The sequence below is a fragment of the Dryobates pubescens genome, chromosome 22 (assembly GCF_014839835.1).
Source record: "Dryobates pubescens isolate bDryPub1 chromosome 22, bDryPub1.pri, whole genome shotgun sequence".
Classification (NCBI taxonomy): domain Eukaryota; kingdom Metazoa; phylum Chordata; class Aves; order Piciformes; family Picidae; genus Dryobates; species Dryobates pubescens.
Window position 1 is genome coordinate 17970212 of NC_071633.1, and position 23772 is coordinate 17993983.

Below are 23772 nucleotides of genomic sequence, written 5' to 3' on the forward strand. Positions count from 1 at the left end.
GTCCCAGCCCGGCGGCAGCGCGCAGGGAGCGCGGTGTGCGGTGCCGATGGAGGTGGGAGCCGGCGCTGAGGCGGAGCCGCTGCTGCCCCCGCGGAGCTGGCGAGCGGGCCGGAGGCTCTGGCGGGCCGGTGCCCGTTCCGTCGCTGAGGACGGTGAGCGCTGTAGGGCGGCAGTGGCGGCGTCCTCTGGGCCCGGCGCCGCGGGCTTAGCGGGAGGCGCAGAGGGAGCCGCTGCAAGAGGCTTGCCCTCTCCCGGGAGCAGGGAGGTGGGAGCTGGGCACCGGAGGAGGAAATCCTCCGGCTTACCGAGGGGCCGACTCGGCGGGCTCTGCCGGGCGTCCCGCCGGCGTTTCGGCGGCGGCTGCTCCCAGCAGCTCCCCCGGGGCGGCTCCGAGGGACCGGCTGCGGCCACCCTGGCTGACTGAACATGCCGAGCCGCTATCAGTGACCTCGGGCGCAAAGGCTGGAGCTGCGGCAGCCTGGGACTTGATTGTTTTAATTAATTAATTAATTTTAAAGATGCTGACCAATTATTTCTCTAAGCCAGTGAAAACTAGAGGTCTGACTTCTCAGTTCCTCCAGGAAAGGCTCCTTTGCAGACCTCAGGTTCTCTGTTTTCAGAGTCTCGCATCACTTAATTACCTGGGTTTTTTTCCGCTGTCAAAAGTGCATCGAGGTCTGGGAGAGACTCTGCAGCCCCAAACGAAACAGTTCTTAAATCATCGCTAGTGACTAAGTGTCACTTGATGTGACTAAGAGTTGCAGGATAAATTGGATGTCTTCAGTAGCATGCATGGAGAATTTGTGTTTGTTTCTTTAAACGTTTCGTGGTAATTTCCTTGGCTTAGTTTCATATTAAGAACAGTTGCTTAGGTTCTGCCCTTCAAAAACCGCTGGGATCAGCCCTAGACTTGCTGTGTGCTCCAAGGACCCAAAGCTGCCCTTGCTATCTCATTAACTAATGCTGTTCTTTTAAACAACGATATTTTTATCTAACTGGCTTGTCATGTCTTGCAAAAGATAAGATCTTTGTTGCATGACTCTAGCTTGTCTGCTGTTTATGCTCAGCCTTTCTTGCACGGTGCCTCCTACCAGAATCAGTACAGAACTGTGTGGTTGCTTCTGCTCGGGTAAACGGTGACATTTAAAAACTGTTTGCGGTCTTTGTAGAAAGTTGATGCTGCTGAATCATGCGGCACATAAAAAGGTCTGGGACTCGGATCAGTGCTGTTTCTGGCGTTGCTTTGGTGTCTGGAGAAGGCTGTGCCAGCACTGGGACTGTCTCTGTCTCGTTGTATCCTGTGCTGTGGTTGCTGTCTCTTGGGAGGAGACGGTATGAAGTGCTCCTTCAACCACTTACCCTCTGTGGGAAAGTTACTCTAGCAATGTATTTTTTCTGTCTCTAGCCCCTTTGACTTTCCCTCCCTTTCCCCCCCCCCCCCCCCCCCTTTCCCCTTATTTATTTATTTAATTCCTTATTTTAGCCCTAACTGCCTTTGCTTCTTGTTAGCTTAATTGCCTGGTCAGTTATTCAAAGGTCCTAAGTGTCCAGGTGAATGATTTGCCTTGATGATCTTACAGGTCTTTTTCCAGCCTAAATGATTCTATGATTCTTGAAATCTTTTTATTCCTTATGTTTGTATCTTTATGTGGATTTCTCAGGAATGGGGTTTGAAATGTTGCACAGTAACCAACTGGGTGCTATTTCATTTCCTCTTGTGCACTTTCACCCCTTTCTGTGTCTTGCACTCTGATCTGTTTAATATGGCAATAATAACTCTCAGGGTGAATTAATGAAAAAACTTAGGTTTGGCCTTCTCTGACTGGAGATTTCTGTTGGGTTTGGAGAGAATGAGATCAGCCTAAATCTCAGCACTTTAATAAAAGAGCAGTAAAAATGTCTGTCTGATTTTCTTTCCCAGCATCACTTGACTGTACACTTTCCCAAAGAATAATTTGATTGAGTCTCCTTTACAATGTGTGTTAATTAGGACTTGTCTCAGTATGAATACCCTGGTCTTGTGATAACTATTGAACTACTATGGTAGTCTAGCTACTTAAGCTAAATGTAAGAGACAACCTCTTCAGAAAATACAGCAAGATGCATGATGTGTTTGAGATGAAGGTTATCTATGGTGCTTAGTGCACAGTGCTGCTGATGGAGCAAATGTGGCAGGGGTTGTCTGTCTATTTTTGTGTGTGTACCTTTGTCATGAGGACCACAGCTGTGGAGCTTCCTTTAACTAATAAGCAAGCTGTAGGGCTTTATCCAAAATACAGCAAGTAATTCTTATTTCTTTTGAACTTCCTAGGTAATGGAACCGATAATGACCTTTATATAAACCAAGCCATAGTATTTATTGAAGATGCAATACAGGTAAATATGACTTGTTTGTTAGTGACTCTGCTTCTTCCCATGTCTGCTGGGCTTTGAAATGTTTGTGTGTCCAGGCAACCTCCGTATCAATCATTGTCTTGATTTACAGAGCAGAACTAGAATTCCAAATTCCTGTGGTGTGCAAGTTTCAGTCAGTTTCTGCTGAGGAGAAACATGTGTTTTCCACATAGTGACGCAGATAGTGTCTTCTCTTAAAGGTTGTTAGGAGATGGTGGTTTGTGGGATGGTTTTGTTGGTTTGGGGTTTTTTTGAGGGTGGCTGCCTTTGCTGCTAAGAGAAACTATCTGAGCAAACCCTGCAATTTGCCTCTAAATCTGACTACTTGCCTGGCTTAAAAGCTGGTAGAGTTTAAGAGTAGCTTCAAGGGAGAAGCTGGAACTCTTTTGCTTGAGCTGAACTTAGTGCTTTTGGAAGTCTTCATTCTCTCTTTGCTTCTCCTTTACTGCAGCTTACTGGTTACTGTTTGATTATCTGAGCAACTGTGTGGCCTTTAGATTAAGAAAACTTAAAATCTTTCCCATTGCACGACTGGCGACTGCAGCTGTGGACGCTGGTGGCTGGTACCTTAATAATGAATAATTTGTGCTGTAATTGGTTATCTTGTGAGACTGGAACCGTCTCAAGGCTTGAGCTATGCTAATTAGGGCCGGGTTTATTTTAATAATTTGATCTTTGTCTTTGAGACAGACCAAATGTCGTGTTTGAATGATCCCTTCTGCTTTCTGCCCGCAGTATCGATCGATCAATCACCGCGTGGACTCCAGGTCGCTGGGGCTTTACCGCTGGTACTATTCAAGAGCTTGCCAGTGGTAAGACCTTGCTATTCTTTTTTGCTTCTTTTGTGGAGGAGTAACTCTTGATTAAAAACTTAATCAACATGTTTCTTATTTTGTTAAATAACTAGACCACTGCTTTTATCCTTGTAAGAACTTACCGTAGGAAGCAAGTGGACCCTGTGAATGTGGACATGTGAAGCGTGAGAGCACGATTGAGGTGGAAAGCAATAAGTGACATGAAAGTGTGATCCTGCAGATGTCTTTTTGGAACAGCTGTAGCACTGTTGCATGAATGGACTGTTGGCATGGTTTACAGCACTGTGTGTTGGAGTTTTCCAAGTGTCTCTTTCTAATAAACAGGAGAATAGTAGGAGTACTACTGAATAGTAGCAAGATTGCTTGCTGCTGTTAGTTTCACAAGGACACCACCTAAGCCTGCTTGGTTATCAGTTACTTCATTCTAATGCAGACAACAGCAGGCTAATTGAGTGCTGTGTTGTGGTCTAACCTGTTTGTGTTCGGTATGATCTTACAAAGCTTGATTTGCTTCTAAGACAATTGCTTTACTGCAAGTATTTTGTTATTGTTTTGATTTGGTTTATGGGTTTAAGGTTTTTAAACAGAATGTTAGGGGTTGGAAGGGACCTCAAAAGATTGAGTCCAACTCCCCTGCCAGACCTCGAGTAGATCACACAGGAACACATCCAGGTGGCTTTTGAATGTCTTCAGAGAAGGAGACTTCACAACCTCTGTGGGCATCCTGCTTCAGGGTTCTGGCACCCTCACAGTGTAAAGGTTTTCCCTTCTGTTCCCATGCACCTCCTTTCCTCCAGCTTGCCCCTGTTGCTTCTTGCCCTGTCATTGGACATCCCTGAGCAGAGCCTGGCTCCATCCTCCCAACACTGCCCTGCACATATTTATCACCAGGAACGAGGGCACCCCTCAGGCTCCTCTGCTTCAAGCTGAAGAGTCCCAGCTCCCTCAGCCTTTTCTCACAGGGAGATGCTCCACTGCCTTCAGTATCTCTCTGGCTCTGCACTGGGTTCTTTCAAGCAGTTCCCTGAGGTGCTTCTTGAGCTGAGGGGCCCAGAACTGGACGCTATATTCCAGATGTGGCTTCACCAGGGCAGAGTAGAGGGGCAGGATAACCTCTCTGGATCTACTCACCACAGCTCTTCTAATCCACCCCAGGATGCCCTTGCATTTTTGGATTTGTATTTTTTATTTCATCTCTATCCAAACAGGATTTTGAGTTTAACCATTACTGTAATCCTGGCTTTGGCTTTCATCGAGAAGCCTTCTTCGCTTACGATCACCTCAGATGTGCGCTACCGCCTCCCCGCCTGGGATCCTCCCTGCGGCCTGACAGAGAGCATCGAGCTGCTTTGCTTACTGGTCTTCGTGGTTGATGTATCTGTGAAGGTGAGCTGCTGGGCAGGGATAGCCAGTGTGCCTTTTCTCCATTGTATCTTTTGGGAAGTGTCACAGGCTCACAGGATGTTAGGGGTTGGAAGGCACCTCCGGAGATCATTGAGCCCAACCCCCCCTGCCAGAGCAGGACCATAGAATCTAGTGCAGGTCACACAGGAATGCGTCCAGATGGGTCTTGAAAGTCTCCAGAGAAGGAGACTCCACAACCTCTCTGGGCAGCCTGTTCCAGGGCTCTGTGGCCCTCACAGTGCAGAAGTTCCTCCTCATGTTGAGGTAGAACCTCCTGTGCTGGAGTTTCTATCCATTGCCCCTTGTCCTATGCCAGGGTGCAAGTGAGCAGAGCCTGTCCCCTGCCTCCTGACCCCCAGCCCCCAGATATTTATAAACACTTATTAAATCCCCTCTTAGTCTTCTCCAGATTAACCAGCCCCAGGTCTCTCAGCCTCTCCTCATAGGGCAGTTCTCCAGTCCCTTCTTCATCCTCATAGCCCTCCATTGGACTCTCTCAAGTAGATCCCTGTCCCCCTTGAACTGGGGAGCCCAGAACTGGATGCAGTGTTCCGGATGGGGCCTCATCAGAGTAGAGTGGGAGGAGAACCTGAAGGTCTCTGTACTGTTTCCCAGATCTTGGATTTGCATGCTGAGGCTGCTTTGCTATCTGACAGCTTCTCTTAAACAGGAAAAAATAGATTCTGGATTAAAAAACATACTGCCTTTTTTCTTTAAACCTAAGAAATGCAAACTCCCCCTGTTTGTGTGGAGTAAGTGAAATACATTTTGCTGAGAATACAATGATGTTTGGCTATTAAAAAAAAAGGGGGGGTGTCCTAATCAAATATCTCCCAGTTCATTTAAACAGAACCAAATAAAAACAGACAGAAACTGAGCTTTCCTGTGGATGTTTGCTTCTGGAAAAATCTCTTTTGATGCTCAGTAATTGACATTTTTCTTGTCTTTAAAGGATTCTTCTTGCATGGCCTATGTACACCTCTCACTTTTACTGACCTTTGTTTAGCTCTTGTAGCAAAGTTCAGTATATTTTTGTTTGGATTTTAGGGAGCTCTGTGAGCACTCATTAAAATTACAGATACTTGGAAAACACCTGGTATTGACGTCACTGAAACTTGTTCTGAAAAGAATTTGGTTCTTTGTCTTTTTCTCCCCAGAGTTACTTAATTGGATGGGAAGAATTCTGGAAAAATAAATGGCTAATGGCTTATATATTGACATTAATTGTTTCCCTGACTGATTGGATTGTATCACTGAGTTTTTTCTGCATGGAGGTAAGAACTGCTTTGTGCAGAAACAATCAGCAGCTTAGTTGTGGAGAGTGGCAGAGGAGAAGACCCTGCAAAGGGGTAGCCAGCGTGGCCTGTGTGGTGTATTGGAGAATTAAGGGAGGAGGATGAGATGGTTCATTACTGAAAATGCTGTCTCTTGACCTGCTTGTTAGGTCTCCCCAGGGGTAAAGTTAGGTTCTTCACCATTAGTGGCCTGATGAGGCTATTGAAGTGCATTTTGAAAACAATTTCTCCTTGAAATTGGCACAGTGGGGCCTTGAGTAGCCTGGTCTAGTTGAGAGGTGTCCCTGCCCGTGGCAGGGAGGTTGGATTAGATGATCCAGCCTAAGCCATTCTATGAGTCTTTTAGCAAGACATCCATGTGTATAAAATCTCCTTTGCCTGCACTGTGATTTCAGTGGGACAGATTCAGCTTCTGAGCACAGCCTTTCAATGTTGCATTGTTGATTTTGTGGATGTGTGTCAGTGGGTTTTGACAAACTTGCATTGAAAGTCTTTGTGGTCTTACTCTTGTGAGAACTCAGTATCTCATCCATTGTTTTGGTTTTGTTGTGTTGTTTTTTTTCCACAGACTGTGAGGATAAGAAGAATTCTTCGCCCTTTTTTTCTCCTTCAGAACTCTTCTATGATGAAGAAAACTTTGAAAAGTATCAACAGCACACTGCCAGAAATGGCAAGGTAGGGGAGAGGCTGCAAAACTTCCTTTCATGTAGTTACTGGCAGTATTCTGCAGTGTGACATCTGAGCTTCTTGATGGTCTAGTGGGGTGGTTGGTGAGACCAGGTAGTAATGGAGAGAGTGCAGTGTTAACTTTTTGCTTCCTTTAACCTATAAAATTCCTCTGGAGCGCATGTGGTGTGAGTCTGTATGTGACAATGAGGGGTTTTGATGCTAGTTGAGTGGGGCTTTTTTATCCTGCATGTGTTATATACAGCCATTCTGTAAGGGAGGAACTGAGGCAGCATCTGGGCAAAGCTCTGTGCTGTGCTTCTCCAAGGTGGCCTCTCAGAGGTATGAGTAGACACATGTATTTGTCTTCCACTCATGAGTGCCACACAGGAAGATGCCTCCTCTTTACATCTTCAGTGCTTTCACTTTTTAAATGGTTTTAGCCATATGCATGTTAAATTTTGCTGTCATGAGAAATGTACAACTGGAAACCCCACTGGTAACCAGGCAGCATGATGCCACTTTGAAAGAGATCTCTTCCTGTGGTCTACAGCTTACAGAGCTCACTATCTTTGCTGGTTACTTCTTAACCAACAAGTCCCAGGAGAATCAAAGGGGTATGCAAGCTAGGATGATGTGTTTACATCGGAGGCTGTAAACATGGCCCTAATCTCAGAAAAACAAATGTTAGAGTCTTTCTGGCCTCTGTCTATGCTCATGCTGAGGAGTTCTGAACAAGTGTGGTTCTTATTCTGATTGATTTTCTGTTAACTCCATAGAGCTTCTTAAAAATCCCCCTGGTTTTCTTTATAAGGCATCCTTGTGCCTTTAACTGAAGATAGTAAGAACAAGACAAGGTTGGTATCAATGCATGTAATATGTTTTCTTTCCAACAGTGTTCTTCTACTGCTAGCTGTTCATCTGTCTCTCTTTACCATGTTTGCCATGCTGCTGTTTGCTCGAACAAAGGTAACCAATTGTATTTATGCTTCCATAAATCTTGCTTTGTTTCCTGCCCCCCCACCCTGTGCTCACATAGCTGCTGCATGTCTGCTTCTAGGATCAAACTGGTGAAACTTGTTTCCCCTGGAAAGGTCATGCTACCTTGTCAGACTTACTGGGATGAGTTTAAAGTCCATTTAGGGAGATTTAATGTGTGTTGTTTCTGCAAGTGTGCATTAGAAGGCCCCTCAGAACAGTGTCAGAATCTTTTCATCCTTTAGTGAAGAATTTGCTTCCTGCTCCACAGCTGAGGTCTTTCACTCTTGCTGTAAGCTGTGCCATAGGTTATTAACCCAACTTTGCTGCTCAGAGCAACATTGGATGGTTCTGTGCTGAAATGTGCTTGTCAGCTTTGTTTATGGTCCTGCATGTTACTGGTATTGATGCCATAATCACAGGTGAGACATGAAATGGCTGTTTATACAAGAGGCTTCTATATGCAGTTCTCCAGTTGAGCCTTTTGAGTTACTTTCTCTGCTTTTGTTGAAACCTCCTATGCTGTTCTGTGTCCAAGAACCCCAATGTTGTCCCTTTTTTGGTTTGCACACTCTCTTCTTCCCCCACCTCCTCTCCCCCTACCTTTCCTTATCTAGCTTTTTGCTAAATTTAATTTCTTCTGTGTTTTCTTATCTTTCACTCCTGGTATCCCTGGCCATGCCTTGGTAGGGTTTTGCCTGCAGTACTCTGGTCTTTGCTTTCTGAGCTCCTTGCTTGTGCCTCTGTTTTTAATCTTCCTGCTTCTGAAAAGCAAATTTGGAATTCTGTGGTTAAAACCACTTTGTGCTCCAGTGCTCTTGGTGAAGGGTCTGGAGAACAGGGCTGGTGAGGAGCAGCTGAGGGAAGTGGGGTGGTTTAGCTTGGAGAAGAGGAGGCTGAGAGGAGACCTTACTGTTCTCCACAGCTCCCTGAAAGGAGGTTTGAGTGAAGTGGGAGTCAGACCCTTTTCCCTAGTATCAGGAGGAAATTGTGCCAGGAGAGGTTTAGATTTGAGATTAGGAAAAATGTCTTTGCTGGAAGAGTGGTCAGACACTGGAACAGGCTGCCCAGGTTGGTGGTGGAGTCGCCGTCCCTGGAGGTGGTCAAAAAACGTGTGGACGTGGCACTTTGGGACACGGTTTAGTGGCTGTGGTGGTGTTAGGCTGATGGTTGGACTTTTCCAAGCAAACAGTTCTATGATTCTGCAGTGGTTCTTCAGTGGCTCTCTAACAATGAGCATCTCTTTGACTAGGATGGCCAGCAGGATAAGGAGTGGATGAGGTATTTCCGGAATTTGCCGGACTCCCTGACATCGCTGCTGGTCCTGCTAACTACAGCAAACAATCCTGATGGTGAGCAGTCCTTCACAGCTAACTTCTGTCTGTGCTTTCAAAGAATAATAGGCTCAGGTTGTCTGCAGAGTACTGTAGCCATTCTTTCAGCTGATGGTTCTTGGTACAGCCAGAGGAAGGTCAGGTAGAGATTTTTCATGCCTGTAGTAACTTGATTCTTGCCTTTGGTGGCATTATACATGCAGTGCTCAAGTGGAGCTTTGTCAGGGCTTTAACCAGCTATCAAAAAATCAGTGGAGGTCTCCCTTGTTCATCCTGAGCAGTAAATTCTTGTTTCCTTTTTTTGTTGTTCAATCTGCTGCAGTGATGATTCCTGCATATTCTAAGAATCGAGCATATTCCATCTTCTTCATACTCTTCACTGTATTGGGTGAGTTACCTCTCTTCTTCAGTCATTGAAATGCACTTCAGCTTTGACTCTTGTGCACAGCAGCTACAGAGTGGTTTCTTCTTCTAGGAAAGTTTAATCATGATGTTCTCCCTTTTTTTCTCCCAGTTACTGTGTGGTGTCTTGTAGGATAATTTTCATAGAGGGTAATTTATGGGGTTTGGGTGGCTTGGGATTTTTTTATCAGTAACAAATCACAGGGGAATGGATGCAGTAGAACATAATCAGATGCATTTTGGAAGCCAAACACAGGAGAAGTAATCCCTTTAAAATTGTGCATCTGATTTATGGCAGGCATTGAAATTTCTCTGAGAAACAGAGATGTATTTTAATCATCCTTACTGCCTGCTTTTGTCCAACAGGCAACTTGTTTCTGATGAACTTGCTTACTGCAATCATCTACAACCAGTTTCGAGGATACCTTCTGGTGAGTTAAAGCATTCTTCATTTTTGTTCTGCTGAACAATCTGGGAGGATTTGTAATGAGCTGAGGCAAGAGTATTTTAGAAAGCAGAGGGCAAGTAAAAGACCATCTCAGTTACTTCCAACAAGATGTACTTCATCCCAGAGGTTCAGTTTGTGGCTTTGCTATTGCCATTCCAAAAAGGAGTAACTGGCTAGGAAGGAACTAGTGGAAGGAAGGGGTTGCATGGGTGTAGCTAGAGATCTGTGGAACTGGATTTATTTCCAGCAGTGATACAAAACATCCAAGGTGCACTGTAGCTACTTAACACTTGGCACACACAGTAAATTAGCAGAGGTAACACAGCGCTAGACTAAGTGTTCATGGCTGTCACACTGATGGCACACAACTGAGTCTGTAACTGGGCTGTCACCAGTCAAATCAGGAGCTGTCAGAACAAATCTGCATCTTGCTGAAGTGCTGTCTTGAAACTGTTTAAGGTTTTTCTTTTGAGCTTGTAACTTCTGTGGTGAAATGTCAATCTTGAGTTAGTCCTTCAACAGTTTCATTTCCAAATGTGTGCTTTACTTTCATCTTTTTAAAACTTCACAGCTCAGCTGGTTTTGGTGAAGTTGAGAGATGCTAGTGCTACACAAAAGCACTGGAGTCTGACTGTTAAACCTCTGGGCTGGAGGTTGAGCTTTTTCCTCCTTGTGCCACTACAGTTGATGGCCTCTCTAGCTTGGTATGAACAGCAAGCAGTTCCTGCTTGTGTGTGTTCTAACTGGTCTTCTCTCCTGCTATAGCTTCCTTCAGGTTTAGTGGCAGGGGAAACTTGGTGACTTTGACTTTGCATAAAATTTGCCCCTTATTTATAGCTGATCTTACAGTTCCTTCCTTCACCCTTTTGTATAGCCTTAGAGTTCCCCTTACTTGCATAGTGCTGTAGTTCACCCAGCCCTTCAGAGGGCTTGAGGTGGTGATGTGAAATAATAGCTGCTCAGGTGAGCTCCAGAGAGAAGGTAAAGTTTGTTGGATAGTAAACCTTGGGCAATATTACACAGAAGGAACGGCCCCATGCTCTTGAGGGTGAGTGGTGTTCAGACCTTATACGTGCAAAGAAATTTTTGTAGTGTGCCCCCTTGCTCTATTCCTTCCCTTCTTTCTCAGTTTTTGTCCTTTTCCATGTGAGATTGTGCCATAGTGTGACTCTCAATAAGGTAGCTGAGTTTGAAAGAGGTTAAAAAAACCAAACCTGTGGCTCTGGCTTTCTTTTTGCCAGCAGATTGGAGCTGGGCAAGCTGTCTGACTCTTTCCTTTGCACAGGAGTATGACTTTCTGTGAACACTTGAGCTTGGCTGTTGCCATTGTCCCGAGCAGGCATGTGCCTATGCAATCCAGGATTTCAAATAAACCATTGCCTGGATGTTTGCTTGCACTCCAGAGACTTGTTTGCTTGCTTCCTTCCTTCTTGTACACGAAGTTCTTGAGGGGAGTGAGGCCTGGGGAAGTCTCCTGTTCTGATCTGTAATCACAGCTCTGGGATGTGTGCCAGGGCATCCGTATATTTTCTGACAGTACAATGTAGTGCTGCATGAGGAGCTGGGTAGCCCTGCTCTTCTGGTAGGAATGGGTTTCACTGATTTCAGCTCAAGAGTCTTCATAATATCCCTTTTAAACCGTGGAGTGTCTGTCTGGAGTGTCAGAGCTGAACGCACTATGTGGACAACCAGATCTAGTGGCTAACGACAGGGACTCTGCAGTGGGAAAACAATACTTTCAGTTGAACAATTATGTCCCTTCCTGAGGCTTGCAATAAGGACTGGGCAAATCATTCACAGGTCTTATTTTATACCATCTAGTTAGGGTTTGTTTTTTTCCTGTGGACAGGTGTAAGTAGATTGTCTCTCCTGTGGTGTGTTTACTGTCCAGAAATCGGTTCAGTCCTCCCTCTTCAGGAGGCGGCTGGGAATCCGGGCTGCATTTGAGGTGCTGTCTTCCCTGAAAGAGACTCCTGCTAATGCACAACAGTAAGTGATGAATGTGGAAACCACAGACCAAGAGAAAAGAGCGGAATTTTGGCCATCTTGCTTTGTTCAGTGTATTTGCTGAGGGTCCCTCTTGGGGGAAAAAAATGGCGGTTCTTCACTCCTCAGCTCCTGCTATATTGTTATCTTCTTTAATTGGATCATCATAGCACAGTTTGAGACTCTGATGGGGGTCTGTTTCTATTATGTTTCCACTTCCAATTTTTATCTACTCAAAACAAGCAAGGCTATTGGAACAGCTATTTTTGCCATCAGGACAGGTTATCTCTTTCGGGGCCCATCCTGTTTTGTTTTAACTAGGTCGTATGTCAGCGCTGGAGCCTTACAACAAGTGCTGCAGAAAGCTGAGATGGATTCTCGCTGCAAACAAGCCATCATGAGGGTAAGAGCTGGCTTTTCTTAGTCTTTATGCTGATGAACAGCAGCAGTAGCATGTGATCCAAGGATGAAAAAATGGAAAAGGCAAGGCAGCTCCCACAGTCATGTGGCAGCTTTGTGTTAAAGGAAAGTGATGTTCAAGCTCTAAGACCTTGGCGCAGGTTGCATTGCATCTCTGTTCCTACATTTTTAAGGTAGTCTGAGGGTGTTGGCTCTCTTTGAAGATGCACCCATTGCAGGTATTGATCTGAATGTTTCTTTTCCTTGTGAAGTCACTGGAAATGTGCTCCTGTGACCAGCTGTCAGCTGCCCAGTTCCAGAAGCTCTTTGAAGAACTAGACAAAGATGCCATTAAGCAAGTAGGTATCTGCCAATCGTTTATAAAACGTTACAAGTGGTCTTGTGCAAAAAGAGGTGGTAGCATGCTGCTGTCAGCATGTTGAAGTGGCTTTGCCAGGCAACATATACGAGTGCTCTGTGTAGTTTTTGTGTAACAGGAAGATTCATTAGAAGGAAACAAGGACTAGGGGCTATACTTACAGCACAGGCTTCCTGAAAAGTGCAGGGAGGGTGGGGGGAGGCACTGCAACAGGTTGCCCAGGGAGGTTGTGGCTGCCCCCTCCCTGGAGGTGTTCAAGGCCAGGCTGGATGAGGCCCTGAGCAAACTGGGCTAGTGGGAGGTGTCCCTGCCCATGATGGGGGTTTGGAACTAGATGATCTTTAAGGTCTCTTCCAACTTGAAGTGTTGGAGAGGTTGGATTATCTCCTTCTTCATTGTTATGATAAATCATGTCATAATTTATCAACTCATTTGCTAACCAGGAGTGCTCTCTTGTTGCTAATACCCAGTGTTTGAAGATCCCTTCCTACTGCAATGTCAAAATTAACATACAGCCTTGATGTTTTGCTTTGAAAATGTTTGTTTCTCCAGCTCTGAGACTGGGGGTATTTTTCATGCATTATTATTGAAGCATTTATGCTTTGTGTTCCTTTCAGCATCCTCCCAGCCCAGGGTACCAGTCCCATTTTATGCAGAAAATGCAGTTTGCCTTTGGCCATCCCTACTTTGGCTACTTGGGGAATGTTGTAGCCCTTGCAAACATCATTTCTATCTGTGTGAGTAAAAGGGTTTTCTGTTTGTGTTCTTGCCACAAACCACAGTTCTGCTTTTGTTCCTTAGTCTGGGTTCTGGTAAGCACTTTTTGTAGTGGGTGTCTGTGTTTGGCATGCTTTAGTTGTTCAGAGTCTTAGGAGAAAATACCTGCAGTTAAATGCTTGACAAAGTCTGTGCAAAGCATTAATGACTCTGTTTGCTCACATGCTTAAAATTCTGCTTTATGCAGCAGTGAAGCAGTGGAGTCATAAGATCTTTCTCGTTGTTGAAGGTTGTTCTGGTGATAGATGCAGATAAGCAGCCGTCTGAAAGAGATGACTTCTTCCTAGGGGTAAGATGCCACAGTTAACTCCTGTAGTTATTGCTGTTCCCTGAGGTGTCAATAATTCTAACAATTGCTTTTATCTGGGGTGTGTGTGAAGGCTATCAATTGCTTCTTCATCCTGTACTATCTGCTGGAAATGCTGCTGAAGATCTTAGCAATGGGCCTGAAAAGATACTTGTCATACCCAAGCAACAGATTCGATGGACTCCTGACTGTAATTTTGCTGGTAAGCTTTTTGTTGCCTTCTGTATTCCTGGGTTTCTTGACTGGGATGATTAGGAACTGCAACAGCTGCTGGAATTGCTTTTTATTGAGCACCAGTGTGCTGAGTTAAACAGCAACAGGGCAGTGTGGTGGTTTTCAGTGGCTTGAAAGTGTTGATTCTCTTGGAGGTTCCCTTTCTGCAGAGAGCTTTGTTGTTTTTAAATTGATGAAGGCTGAGCTTTCTTAAGCAACCTTTTAAATGTTATTTGGAAGCATTCATCTCTTGGAGTAATTGCCTAAGGAATTCTGTTACTTAGCTAAGAATCATTCCCTTTCTGTACTGACAGAAAAAAAGCAAAGGTGGAAGATTATTCTCCTTATTTAGTAGAAGCCTGGAACCCATCAGGCTGATGGAGGCTTGGTCACAGTTAATGTAATTCACCTCCTTTATGTGTCACCATTGGATGATGCTGGATTTGGGGTTTACCTAGTCATCACCATTTCAGAGCTTTAAAGTGAGTCAAATCAGCATCTTTAAGCTCTTGAAAATGTTTCCTGTTGAGAAATTGACTTAGTTTGTAATTCTGAGTTTCAAAAAATAAAGTTTTGACCCTTTTTCCCCCCCTCTTCCCTAACTGAAGGTTTTGGAGATTGCAACTTTTGCTGTGTATGGATTTCCTCATCCTGGTTGGTAGGTGATCTCTGACTTGTTGTTGCCCTTTGCTCAGTGCCTGGGGTGGGTGGGGGAAACACACACACACACACATGTTCATGCATGCTGATGTCATTGCACTGTCATTGACAGCCCAGTCCATGATTTACCAACCTAGTAGAATTTCCCCTCCTTGTAGTCACAGGAATGGGAATTTGGTACACCATGCACAACCAGCTACCATCCTTTTGCAGGATCAGATTGTCCATAAACTTAGTTAGGTCAGTTCCTAACCAGCTGGTGAAGCCCCTTCAACCATCTGTGGGGACTGAAGCCTGAGGTGTTTTGTTCAGTGAAACTGAATAGGAAAGTTGCCATGGACTTAAAGTGTTTCTGTATATTGGAGTAGCAAACAGTTGTATTTTAATATTCTGAAGTTCTACCAGTTCTTGGGCAACTATCCTGAGCTCTTTTTCTGTTGTTATTGAAAGCAAAAGTAACTGTTTTCCCTCTTTAAAATGAAAACTGCCACCAAACCAAGAGGAATGCAAAGGACTTGAGGAAGAACTGGTGAATCTCACTTTCAGGAGTGATTCATGACACAGGCTGATACTTGGGTATTTTATCCAAGCTCACACTTAAGACAGTGGTTTGCCCAGATTTTCCAGGATATTTGTCATGCTGCCATCCAGAAGTTGTCTGTAATTCACACTGGTATCTGTGATGAGACCTGGCAGACCTTCTGGGCTTATTTTTGAATGCTGCTTGTACTGCTGTCACTCATAGGTCAGACTTGATTATCTCTGAGGTCTTTTCCAACCTTGTTGATTCTATTCTATGATGCTCTGAAAAGCATGACTACTGAACAACCTTGCTTCTGATTTCTTGAGGACCACATCACCAAAGGCTTTTGGTAGATCCTCCTAAAGCAATGCTGTCCAGGCTGACCAAGCCCAGTTCCTCCAGCTTCTGTTTTGTAGGGCAGGTTCATCAGCCCAGCCCCTGACTGCCTTACTGGCCCTTTGCTGCAGTTTGTTCCTTTCTTGTATTGAGGATTCCCAAACTGGATGCAGTGTTCTGGTCAGTCACAGGTTATAAAGAGTGGTTTCAGGAGGAAATAAATCTCCTTTTATTGCTGCTTTTTCTTCTTTTTTAACTTGCCTTGGCTTTTGACCAAAAGCTGTGGGGAATCTACAGTTACCTGCAGCTCAGTGCAGTCACCTGTGTGTCTCTGTCATGGGCTGGTTCTCTGATTTGGTCTGTTCTTTTGTCTAGGAGACCTGAGCTGATGGGCTTGCTGTCCCTATGGGATATGGTGCGCCTGGTGAACATGTTAATCGTGTTCAGGTTCCTGAGGATTATCCCTAATATGAAGGTAATTATTCAGCTCTTCTGCTCCAGCTTGCACCCTTTGCTCCTGAGCAGAGCCTGGCTCCATCCTCCTGACACCAAGAATGAGGGCACCCCTCAGGCTCCTCTGCTACAAGCTGAAGAGCCCCCAGCTCCCTCAGCCTGTCCTCACAGGGAGGTGTTTCACTGCCTTCAGCAGCTTTGTGGCTCTGTGCTGAACTTTGAAGCAGTTCCCTGGGGTCCTTCTTGAAGTTCAGAGGTGGCAGGGAAGTTCTGGATGCTGATGTTCTGAAGTGGGCAAATGCATCCAGAACTACTTGTGTAGTGTAGCAATCTTTATAAGATGACTCACTTCCCCCAGTTATAATCTTACTGACCATAGCCCTTTAAGCCACAGTACCTATGTGTATGTAAGACTTACCATGATGTGTGTTTATGCAGAGGACTATAGCACTGATCATTCTTTTTAAGTACCCTGTGGAAATGTCACTGTCTCAGAGGTGTTCTGCATTTAGATGCAGCTGACTTTCCTGGCTGGTATTTCTTTGGCCTTCTAGTAAAAATTTGATATGCTTTGCAGGTGTGGTGAATGCCATGCATATACAATTCTGCTTTGTTTTTAGTTCATGGCTTTGGTTGTTACTACACTGCTGGATTTGGTCAAAAACTTGAGAGCCTTTGCAGGGATCCTTGTGGTAAGTCATGATGCAAGATTGTCTTTTCCTTTCTTGTAGTTAATGGAATAATAAGGCTATGTAAACAAGGTTCATGGATAGTCCTCATCAACAGGAACACTTCACCTTCACAGGATCACAGAATGGTAGGGGTTGGAAGGGACCTTGAAAGATTGTCAAATCCAACCCCCCTGCCAGAGCAGGATCACCTAGGGCAGGTCACACAGGAATGCATCCAGGCAGGCTTTGAACATGTCCAGAAGAGGAGACTCCACAGACTCTCTGGGCAGCCTGCTCCAGGGCTCTGGCACCCTCCCAGTGAAAATGTTTTTCCTTATGTTCCTGTGGAACCTCCTCTGCTCCAGCTTGCCCTTGTTGCCCCTTGTCCTATTATTGAACATCACTGAGCAAAACCTGGCAGCCTGCTCCAGGCTCTGTCGCTCTCCCAGGGAAAAAGTGTTTCCTTACATTCACATGGAACCTTCTTCAGCCCATTCTTCTCTGGGGCATGTCTTGCAAAGCTCCAACAAACTTCTGTTTCCTGAGGGGTTGCACACAGTGACAGTGTCTCATTTGTCAGTTTCCTTTAGGAGTGCCTCTGAAAGATTGATTGAAACTTCCTCAGAGTGCTTGCCTCAGGCTGGGTACTCTCATTTCAAATACAAATTCATGCAGTGTTTTAAATAGCCTGGTTTTCCTTATCCTGCCTTGCTCAGGCTCAATGAAATAGCAAAACAAGTGTAAAATTGTTTTCAGTTAAGAAGGTCTTGAGATGGCATGTTTGGACTGGAGTTTTGCAAGCCTCTGCAGTCCTGGTTGAGGTATGTCTGTGAGAGCCTCTACTCTGACACCTGTGATTAAAGGGTGATCAGAGTGAGGGATACCAGTTACAGGAATCTTCCATTTCTCAACCCTTGAGTTTCTGGCTTTGCACTCATTGTGTTCCTGGGGCAGCTAAGAAGTGCCTGGATAGGTTGCTGTTGTGTTTAGATGTTTTTTAGGCTACCTTAATTTAAGGCAAGGGTTAGAGAGCAGAGATTTTTCTGTGTGCTGGGTATTGTCTAAAAAGTTGTGCTAAGCTACTGACTTACCATGCAGTCTACCCAGAATATCTGGTTTTGTTAGTCATCTCTGCTTTTATCTGTGGGGAGGGACCTTGAGTTGCAGCCTGGAAAGGTTTCTGTTGCAGTTTGAAATGAAGGTACTGGGTCAGGCAAAGCTAAGCTGGCGACAGCTTTGTGCTGTACATGTCACACTTGCCACTGGGAGCTACTCTTGAGGAATACTTTGGGAGTGCAGGAAGTTGGAAGTTAGCCTTAGCAGATGAAGGTGCATCTTAGGAGTCTGAATACCAATTTTGTGTATGCCAGGAACAGATTTAGGAAGACCTTTTCATGGCTCAAGTCATTACTCAGGGTAATACATCTAAAGGCTGACTGCAGCTTTGCTCTCCTTGCCCGTTCTTGGTTAAGCACAAACACTGTGCTAAAGGGGCACACATTTGGTTGTCATCTCTGTCAGAGGCTGGTAGGGTTGTATTATGGATGGGTGGAGAAGACAGTGATTGATATTGCTGCTGAATCTGACAGACCCCCTACATCAAAGCCCTGGGATAGAACAATGATGGGGGGCGAGTCGTTCAGGACCCCAAAGCTGTGTTGCCCCAGGCATGGCTGCTCCAGGGCTGTAGCATTCAGCTAGAAGCTCTTTCTAATTCCTGAAAGACAAAGATGGTAGGAGCCCTCTAGTAATAAGCTTGGTGTTGCTTTTAGGAACCATGTTAGTATTTCAATGTGATGTCCCTACCCAGATACATAAGACATGAAGCTCATGAAGAGGTTTGTGCCTGCTGCTGCTTGTCCTTAACTCCTTGAGTGTGGACTCAAGTTTTGCACCAGTTGTGAGGCAAGTCTGCCACGGTGGTGGCCACTTGCACAAGTTTCATTTGCTCTTACTTAAGGTTACATGGAAGCTGTCACTGAGCTTCTAGTGTGGTGACTCTGACTCTGTGACCAGCTGATGCAAAACATCTTTCCTAATGTTAGCCTGGAAGAGTTGCTGGTAAAATAAGGTAACAGATTAGCTGAATTCTCAGGCAGTGTGTGCTTTAAAGATCTTTTTCAAAGGAAAAAATGAGACTTTTCTGCCAAGCCAGGTACCCCATCTCCTGGTAGGCAGGGGAACATCAGCTTCAGCTCGTTCCAGTAGTGTTCAAAGTCTGTGGTTCTAGGTCAAGGCAGTTTGCCTTTTACTCCTCTCAGACATCCCTCTTGGGTCTGTTTTGTAGCAAAATACAGGACTAGGACTAATGGCATCTTCTGAAGGCTTGGCTTGTTCAAGTCATCCTAGGACAAATGGCTCTTTACTCAGAGCTGTGGCTTATTTCTAGACCAATCTTCTTACCCAGGCAACTGCTGAAGACTGTGAAAGGTGTCTCTTTGAAAAGAAATTTGCATTTCTAGCCAGTAAAACCCAGAAGGTCCAATATCCTTCATGGTTTTGAAAACTTTATTTTTAGACTAATAGCACTTCTTTTTTTTCCAAAGGAGTTGCTGGTGTAATGTAAAATCCTGAGATAGTTTTGTCCCTTCAGTTGGTTACCAAAAGTTTGTTTTCTCTGCATCTAGCAGAGAGCTCCCCAGATACTTAGATGGATTCCTTTTGAATCCAGGTACTGTTTTCTGGGTTTCTTCTTTCACTCCCTGTTCTAAAGTGTTGCTCAGCATTCTGAGGTGCATGGAAGTGAAGCAGATCATAAACTGAAGTGATTTGGTGCATTTTAACAACTGAAAGTTAAGCAGAACATTAAAACACTGAGAGCGACCAGTTAAGTAATAGAGACACTGAGAAGTATTTTCTGTTTGATAGCTTCAGGCATTGCTCTTGCTGAAATTCCTTGAACTGTGGTGTTAACATGAATTCCATGTTAACTGCATTGCTTTCTCTCTCTCTCTTTTTATTGAGAGAAATACTCCAAACTAATCCTTGCTTATATTATTTGCAGGTGGTTTTCTATGCCTTTGCCATAACTGGCATCATGCTGTTTAAAGGTGCTGTTGTCCCCTTGGGAAATACCAGGTAACATTCTGAACATCACAACCTGGTTTTCAAAAGCATCTGCTAGTTGGTACCTCTGAGCTGGTTGTGGTTGGGGTTTTTCCTCTTCTTCTTGGAGCCATGTTAAATCACCCAGGCTTTTTTTATCTCTTGCTGCTTCTGTGTCATCTTGCTGTATTAAAATTGCAGGAATGCTTATCTGTAAGTTGAGTTTTCACCTTGCTGTAGCTTAGATAATGTCCTTTGCTTTCTGCCCATATGAAATACTTGGTTTTAAGGCATAGTGTGTAGAAAGTTATGCTCACATTAGCCTTTCATCCCCTTCCAGTGCTATCAATACAACATATGATAATGGCACACTGCAGTGTGGGACCTATGAGCAGCTGGAATATTGGCCCAACAACTTTGATGACTTTGCTGTGAGTCTGATTCCTTTGAGGGAATCTGTCCCTCTTTCCCTCTGCCTCTCTCTTCCCCTCAGTTTCTGGAGCTTAAGCATGTGATGCAGACATTCAGCTCCTGTCTTACTCCCGTTGCTTAGGCAGCAGTGGTGACTCTCTGGGATGTGATGGTGGTGAACAACTGGCAAGTCTTTTTGGAAGCATTTTCAAGATACTCAAGCCCGTAAGTAGCAGGAGTAATACTTAAACCATATACACCTAGCTTGTGAGGTAACTAAACAGGCATAGTTCCTACCATCTGTGGTTCTGTGATCTGCTGAGAGGGGTGCTGCTTGCCTTTCTGGGCTTTATTCAAAAGGTATATAGGACACAAACTTAATACTTCATGGCCGTTCTTTAACTGGTGTAACCTGATGGTTGGTCCTAGTGCTTGGTGGATGCCCTGAAATCTGTTGTCACATTTACAAGGGATTGGAAACTGGCTTGGTAGTCATCTTGTTCCAACAAAGAAGGAATGACTTAAGTCATTGCTACGTGTGTGGGGTGGGTGGCTCTTGCTGTGGATCCAGTCTCACAGGAATGAGATCTTAGTGAATTGCTGTAATTAATTTTGGGCTGCTTCTGTATTTTCCTTGTGGCTGGAGAATTTTTTGTAGGCTTAAAGCCTGGGGCATCTCTTTCATTTGTGTTTATTGGAATTTTGAATGAAGTGCATAGCCTCTGGGTTGAGCTGTCCCAGTGATTCTTGGCTGCTTAACCCAGGATGGTGGTTAAGCTGTGGAATGCTCTTCTGCAGGCTGTTGTGTGTCATTAATGCTTGGTGTGGTCTGGTGAAGGCTGGACAAGTCATGGAAGAGAAATCCATTGGGCTCTGTAGTGGATGGAAGCTACCTCTAGCTCATGAAATCTCTGAACTGCAAATGCTTGGAGGAGGGGGGAGCACTTGAGGGGTGGCATCATAAGTGTTTTGCACTCTTCCTTCTGCTTTTGACTACTCTCAGCAGGTACTAGCCTAACTGGATCTTTTGCTGAGGTCCAGTAACACTTCTAGTAGGCTGATTTTCTGTCCTCTCAGAGTTCATTTAGGTGTGATCAGTGTGAGGAGTGAGTTGAACTTAATGAAAGGCTAAGAATTGTTCTTTTCTTTTCTTTGGTTCCAGACCTACTTTTAGATGAAGTAGTAGTATTGCATTCAAGGGAACTCCCAATTTTATGGCTCTCTTTAGTCACTTTCAGGCTTATGTGTTTTTTTACTGCTTACTGTACTTATTGTCTGTTAATCTGATCTGCAGGTGGGCAAAGATCTATTTTGTAGCCTGGTGGTTGATCTCCTCTGTCATCTGGGTTAATCTCTTTGTGGCTTTACTTCTGGAGGTAAGGAAATGTATTTATTTGGTATCAGATCCTGAAGACAAGTTCTAAACAGTGTGTTTGCTTCATGTGTCTGCTTAATTCATCTTTCTCTTTGGCACCCTTCCCTGGAGATTTTGAGGAAGCATTTTCTTTTTCCCTGGGCAATTTTATGTGCAGCTTTGTCAACAAGTCTGGTTGCATTTCATTTGCTGAGTATATTTGTCACTGTAGCTCCCTCTATGAACATGAGAGCTATTTGATGTGTTGTAGAATTGCTTGTCTCTGGTGCATTTGACTTCAGCCATAGTTATTCAGGCTGCAGGCTTTTTGCAGTTGGATTTGTCAGCAAATGAAGTTAACACTCAAAAAATGAACATTTTAGGTTTTTTTGGTAGTCCTGTGTTTCTCCACACCACAGTCTGAGTTATTACCCTTAGTGAGCACCACCCTAGGAGAGTGGAACAAGTCAGTGATTTGGAAGAGATGATCTCCTGGAGTTTTTTGAAGAAGCTGTAGCTATGCAATGTCCTGAAGAATATTTAGTCCTGCTGATGTCTCATGTATCCATATTCTCTGCAAACCCAAATGCTGCTTGGATTTTTAAGGATGAAGGGAACATTAATTAATTATAGCCATCTGCTCCAGCTTAATCACTGCAGACTTCTAAGTAGTGGAAGGAACTGAGTACCTGTAGAGGGCACTTCATCCCATCTTAAAAACCAGGACAGGAAAACTTTTGGAGTTGCTCTTGTTGTTGACCTCATTGAGATCTGGAATCTGATACTGGTAGGCAGGATGGTGAACTTTTAGACAGAAACTTAGATATAAGTCTCATGCTGAGCTTCAGTCTTACCCATGAGTGTGTCAGAAAATACTTTCCATTGTAGCTGGAGGCCAATCCTATGAAGTCTTCTGTGTGCTGACTTCTGCATGGGTCTGGCCAAAGCTTGCTGGAAGAGCCAAGATGCTGCATTCTGTAGCAGGCTGTCATTATTTTTCTCCCTTTTCTAACTTTGCCTGAACTGTCTGTCTACACCCTGGTATTGATTTGTCAGAGTAATTAAAAATGGATGATGGAATGTGACAGAAGTAGAAGCAGAGTTTAAGTGGTGATGCCTGGGCTACGTTTATTTATTGCCGAGTTTTTAAAGAGGGGGAAAACATAAAGCAAGTGAACTCCTGTGCATAGTTCACATGGTCATCTTGGGGAGGCAGTCCTTCCTCAGAGCAGCAGATCTGTCTTCTACTCTGCTGTTCTTTCAGTGTGTGATGAGAAAATTCATTTATACCTGAACCACAGGCTTGAACAAGGTGGTGACCTGCAGCCAGTAAATATGCTGATGCCTAAAGAAATCACCGCTCTGATGCACTGCGTTAAAAACAAACCTCACCCCACTCCCAAGCCTTAGTCACAAACATGTTGACCTGATGTAACCTCTTTTCTGATGTCACCAGAAGTAGCCTTTTTCCTTTTCTCCTGTGCCCTTCAGAACTTCATTCACAAGTGGGACCGTCGCTGCCATCGAGCGTCTCTCTCGGACGTCGAGTACCAGAGGACAGTTGAGCTGATGTTCAGGTGAGCTGAGGGGGCTTGGCAATCAGCCTAGTGTGCTGGGAGGGGAAAAGGCTTGGCCTCTGTTTCCTCCCTCTGAAGCAACCTGGTTTATCTGTTAGTTTGAAAAAATTGAGGACTTGCTGTAGTTAGGCCTAGTTATTCTATTCTATTCTAGTTAGTTAGCTATAAGCCGACTTGGTAGCCTCCCTTTACCTGCCCTGTGCCCATAGTGTGATGAGTTAAGAGGTGTTGGGGGCAGGAGGGGACAGGACTGTGCTGAGAGGAAGAAAAGGGAAGATGAGAAAAGTGATGCAAGTTCTTGGCTTATGAAAAAGCTGTGGGTGGTGAGTTGATACTTGATGATCATGCACAAGTGGAACTTCTGGTGCACGTTGGATATTCAATAGTAGCGCTGGGAGCATGTTCTCATTTGGGAGCTTTTTCAGGAAAACAAATCTACTGACCTTCAGTTGGATTGTACTGTGTGCAGGAAATTGCTTCCCTGCTGCTTGTGGGAAAACAGCTGCTGGTTTCCATGACACATCTGTAAAGGATGGATCACTTGCAAGTAGATGCATCTTTAGGGAGCATCAACTTATTGTAACTTTAATTCCTCCTTTTGTTCTTGAAACCAGCACAAGTTACATCTCGCTATCTGCACTGCAGAAACGAATGCTGAGAAGTTCCCTTTGCTGCCCCTAACAACTTGTGGCTTTTTTCTTTGTAGAGATGTTCTGGAAGAACCCACAGAGGAGGAGCTGATGGAAAAACTGCACCAGCACCCACACCTGCACTTGTGTAGGTGACTGGCGGGAAGGACTGAGTTATTTAGACCTCTGTTTTCTTGAGGTTGTCAGCTGGAAGAACCTGAATGGATTTTCAGTGAGGAGCTGTTGGGAGAAAGCAGGACAGTATGCAAGGTTTTGCTTGGCAATTCTCTGCAGAGTTTTGTGGTGTGCTTTTTAT

The 23772-nt window shown here is 44.6% G+C and overlaps 1 protein-coding gene across 1 annotated transcript; it reads left to right on the top strand.

Moving 5' to 3' along the window:
* On the top strand, positions 1-23772 carry TPCN2 (two pore segment channel 2). The gene is made up of 25 exons (XM_054171895.1): positions 1-152; positions 2312-2376; positions 3130-3206; positions 4418-4595; positions 5771-5887; positions 6477-6583; positions 7471-7543; positions 8805-8904; positions 9209-9274; positions 9655-9719; positions 11628-11725; positions 12044-12125; positions 12394-12480; positions 13118-13237; positions 13507-13566; positions 13658-13786; positions 14406-14455; positions 15692-15791; positions 16390-16461; positions 19445-19518; positions 19826-19916; positions 20039-20121; positions 21191-21272; positions 22742-22827; positions 23534-23772. Exons 1-25 carry the CDS (start codon positions 47-49, stop codon positions 23610-23612), a joined length of 2247 nt encoding a protein of 748 aa, XP_054027870.1. The 5' UTR covers positions 1-46; the 3' UTR covers positions 23613-23772.

Bases quoted from the DNA above. Each gene is read 5' to 3' on its own strand.
- TPCN2 (XM_054171895.1), top strand. From the start codon at position 47: ATGGAGGTGGGAGCCGGCGCTGAGGCGGAGCCGCTGCTGCCCCCGCGG. The intron at 5,888-6,476 runs GTAAGAACTGCT...TTTTTTCCACAG, and splicing joins TGAGTTTTTTCTGCATGGAG to ACTGTGAGGATAAGAAGAAT. The intron at 11,726-12,043 runs GTAAGTGATGAA...TGTTTTAACTAG, and splicing joins ACTCCTGCTAATGCACAACA to GTCGTATGTCAGCGCTGGAG.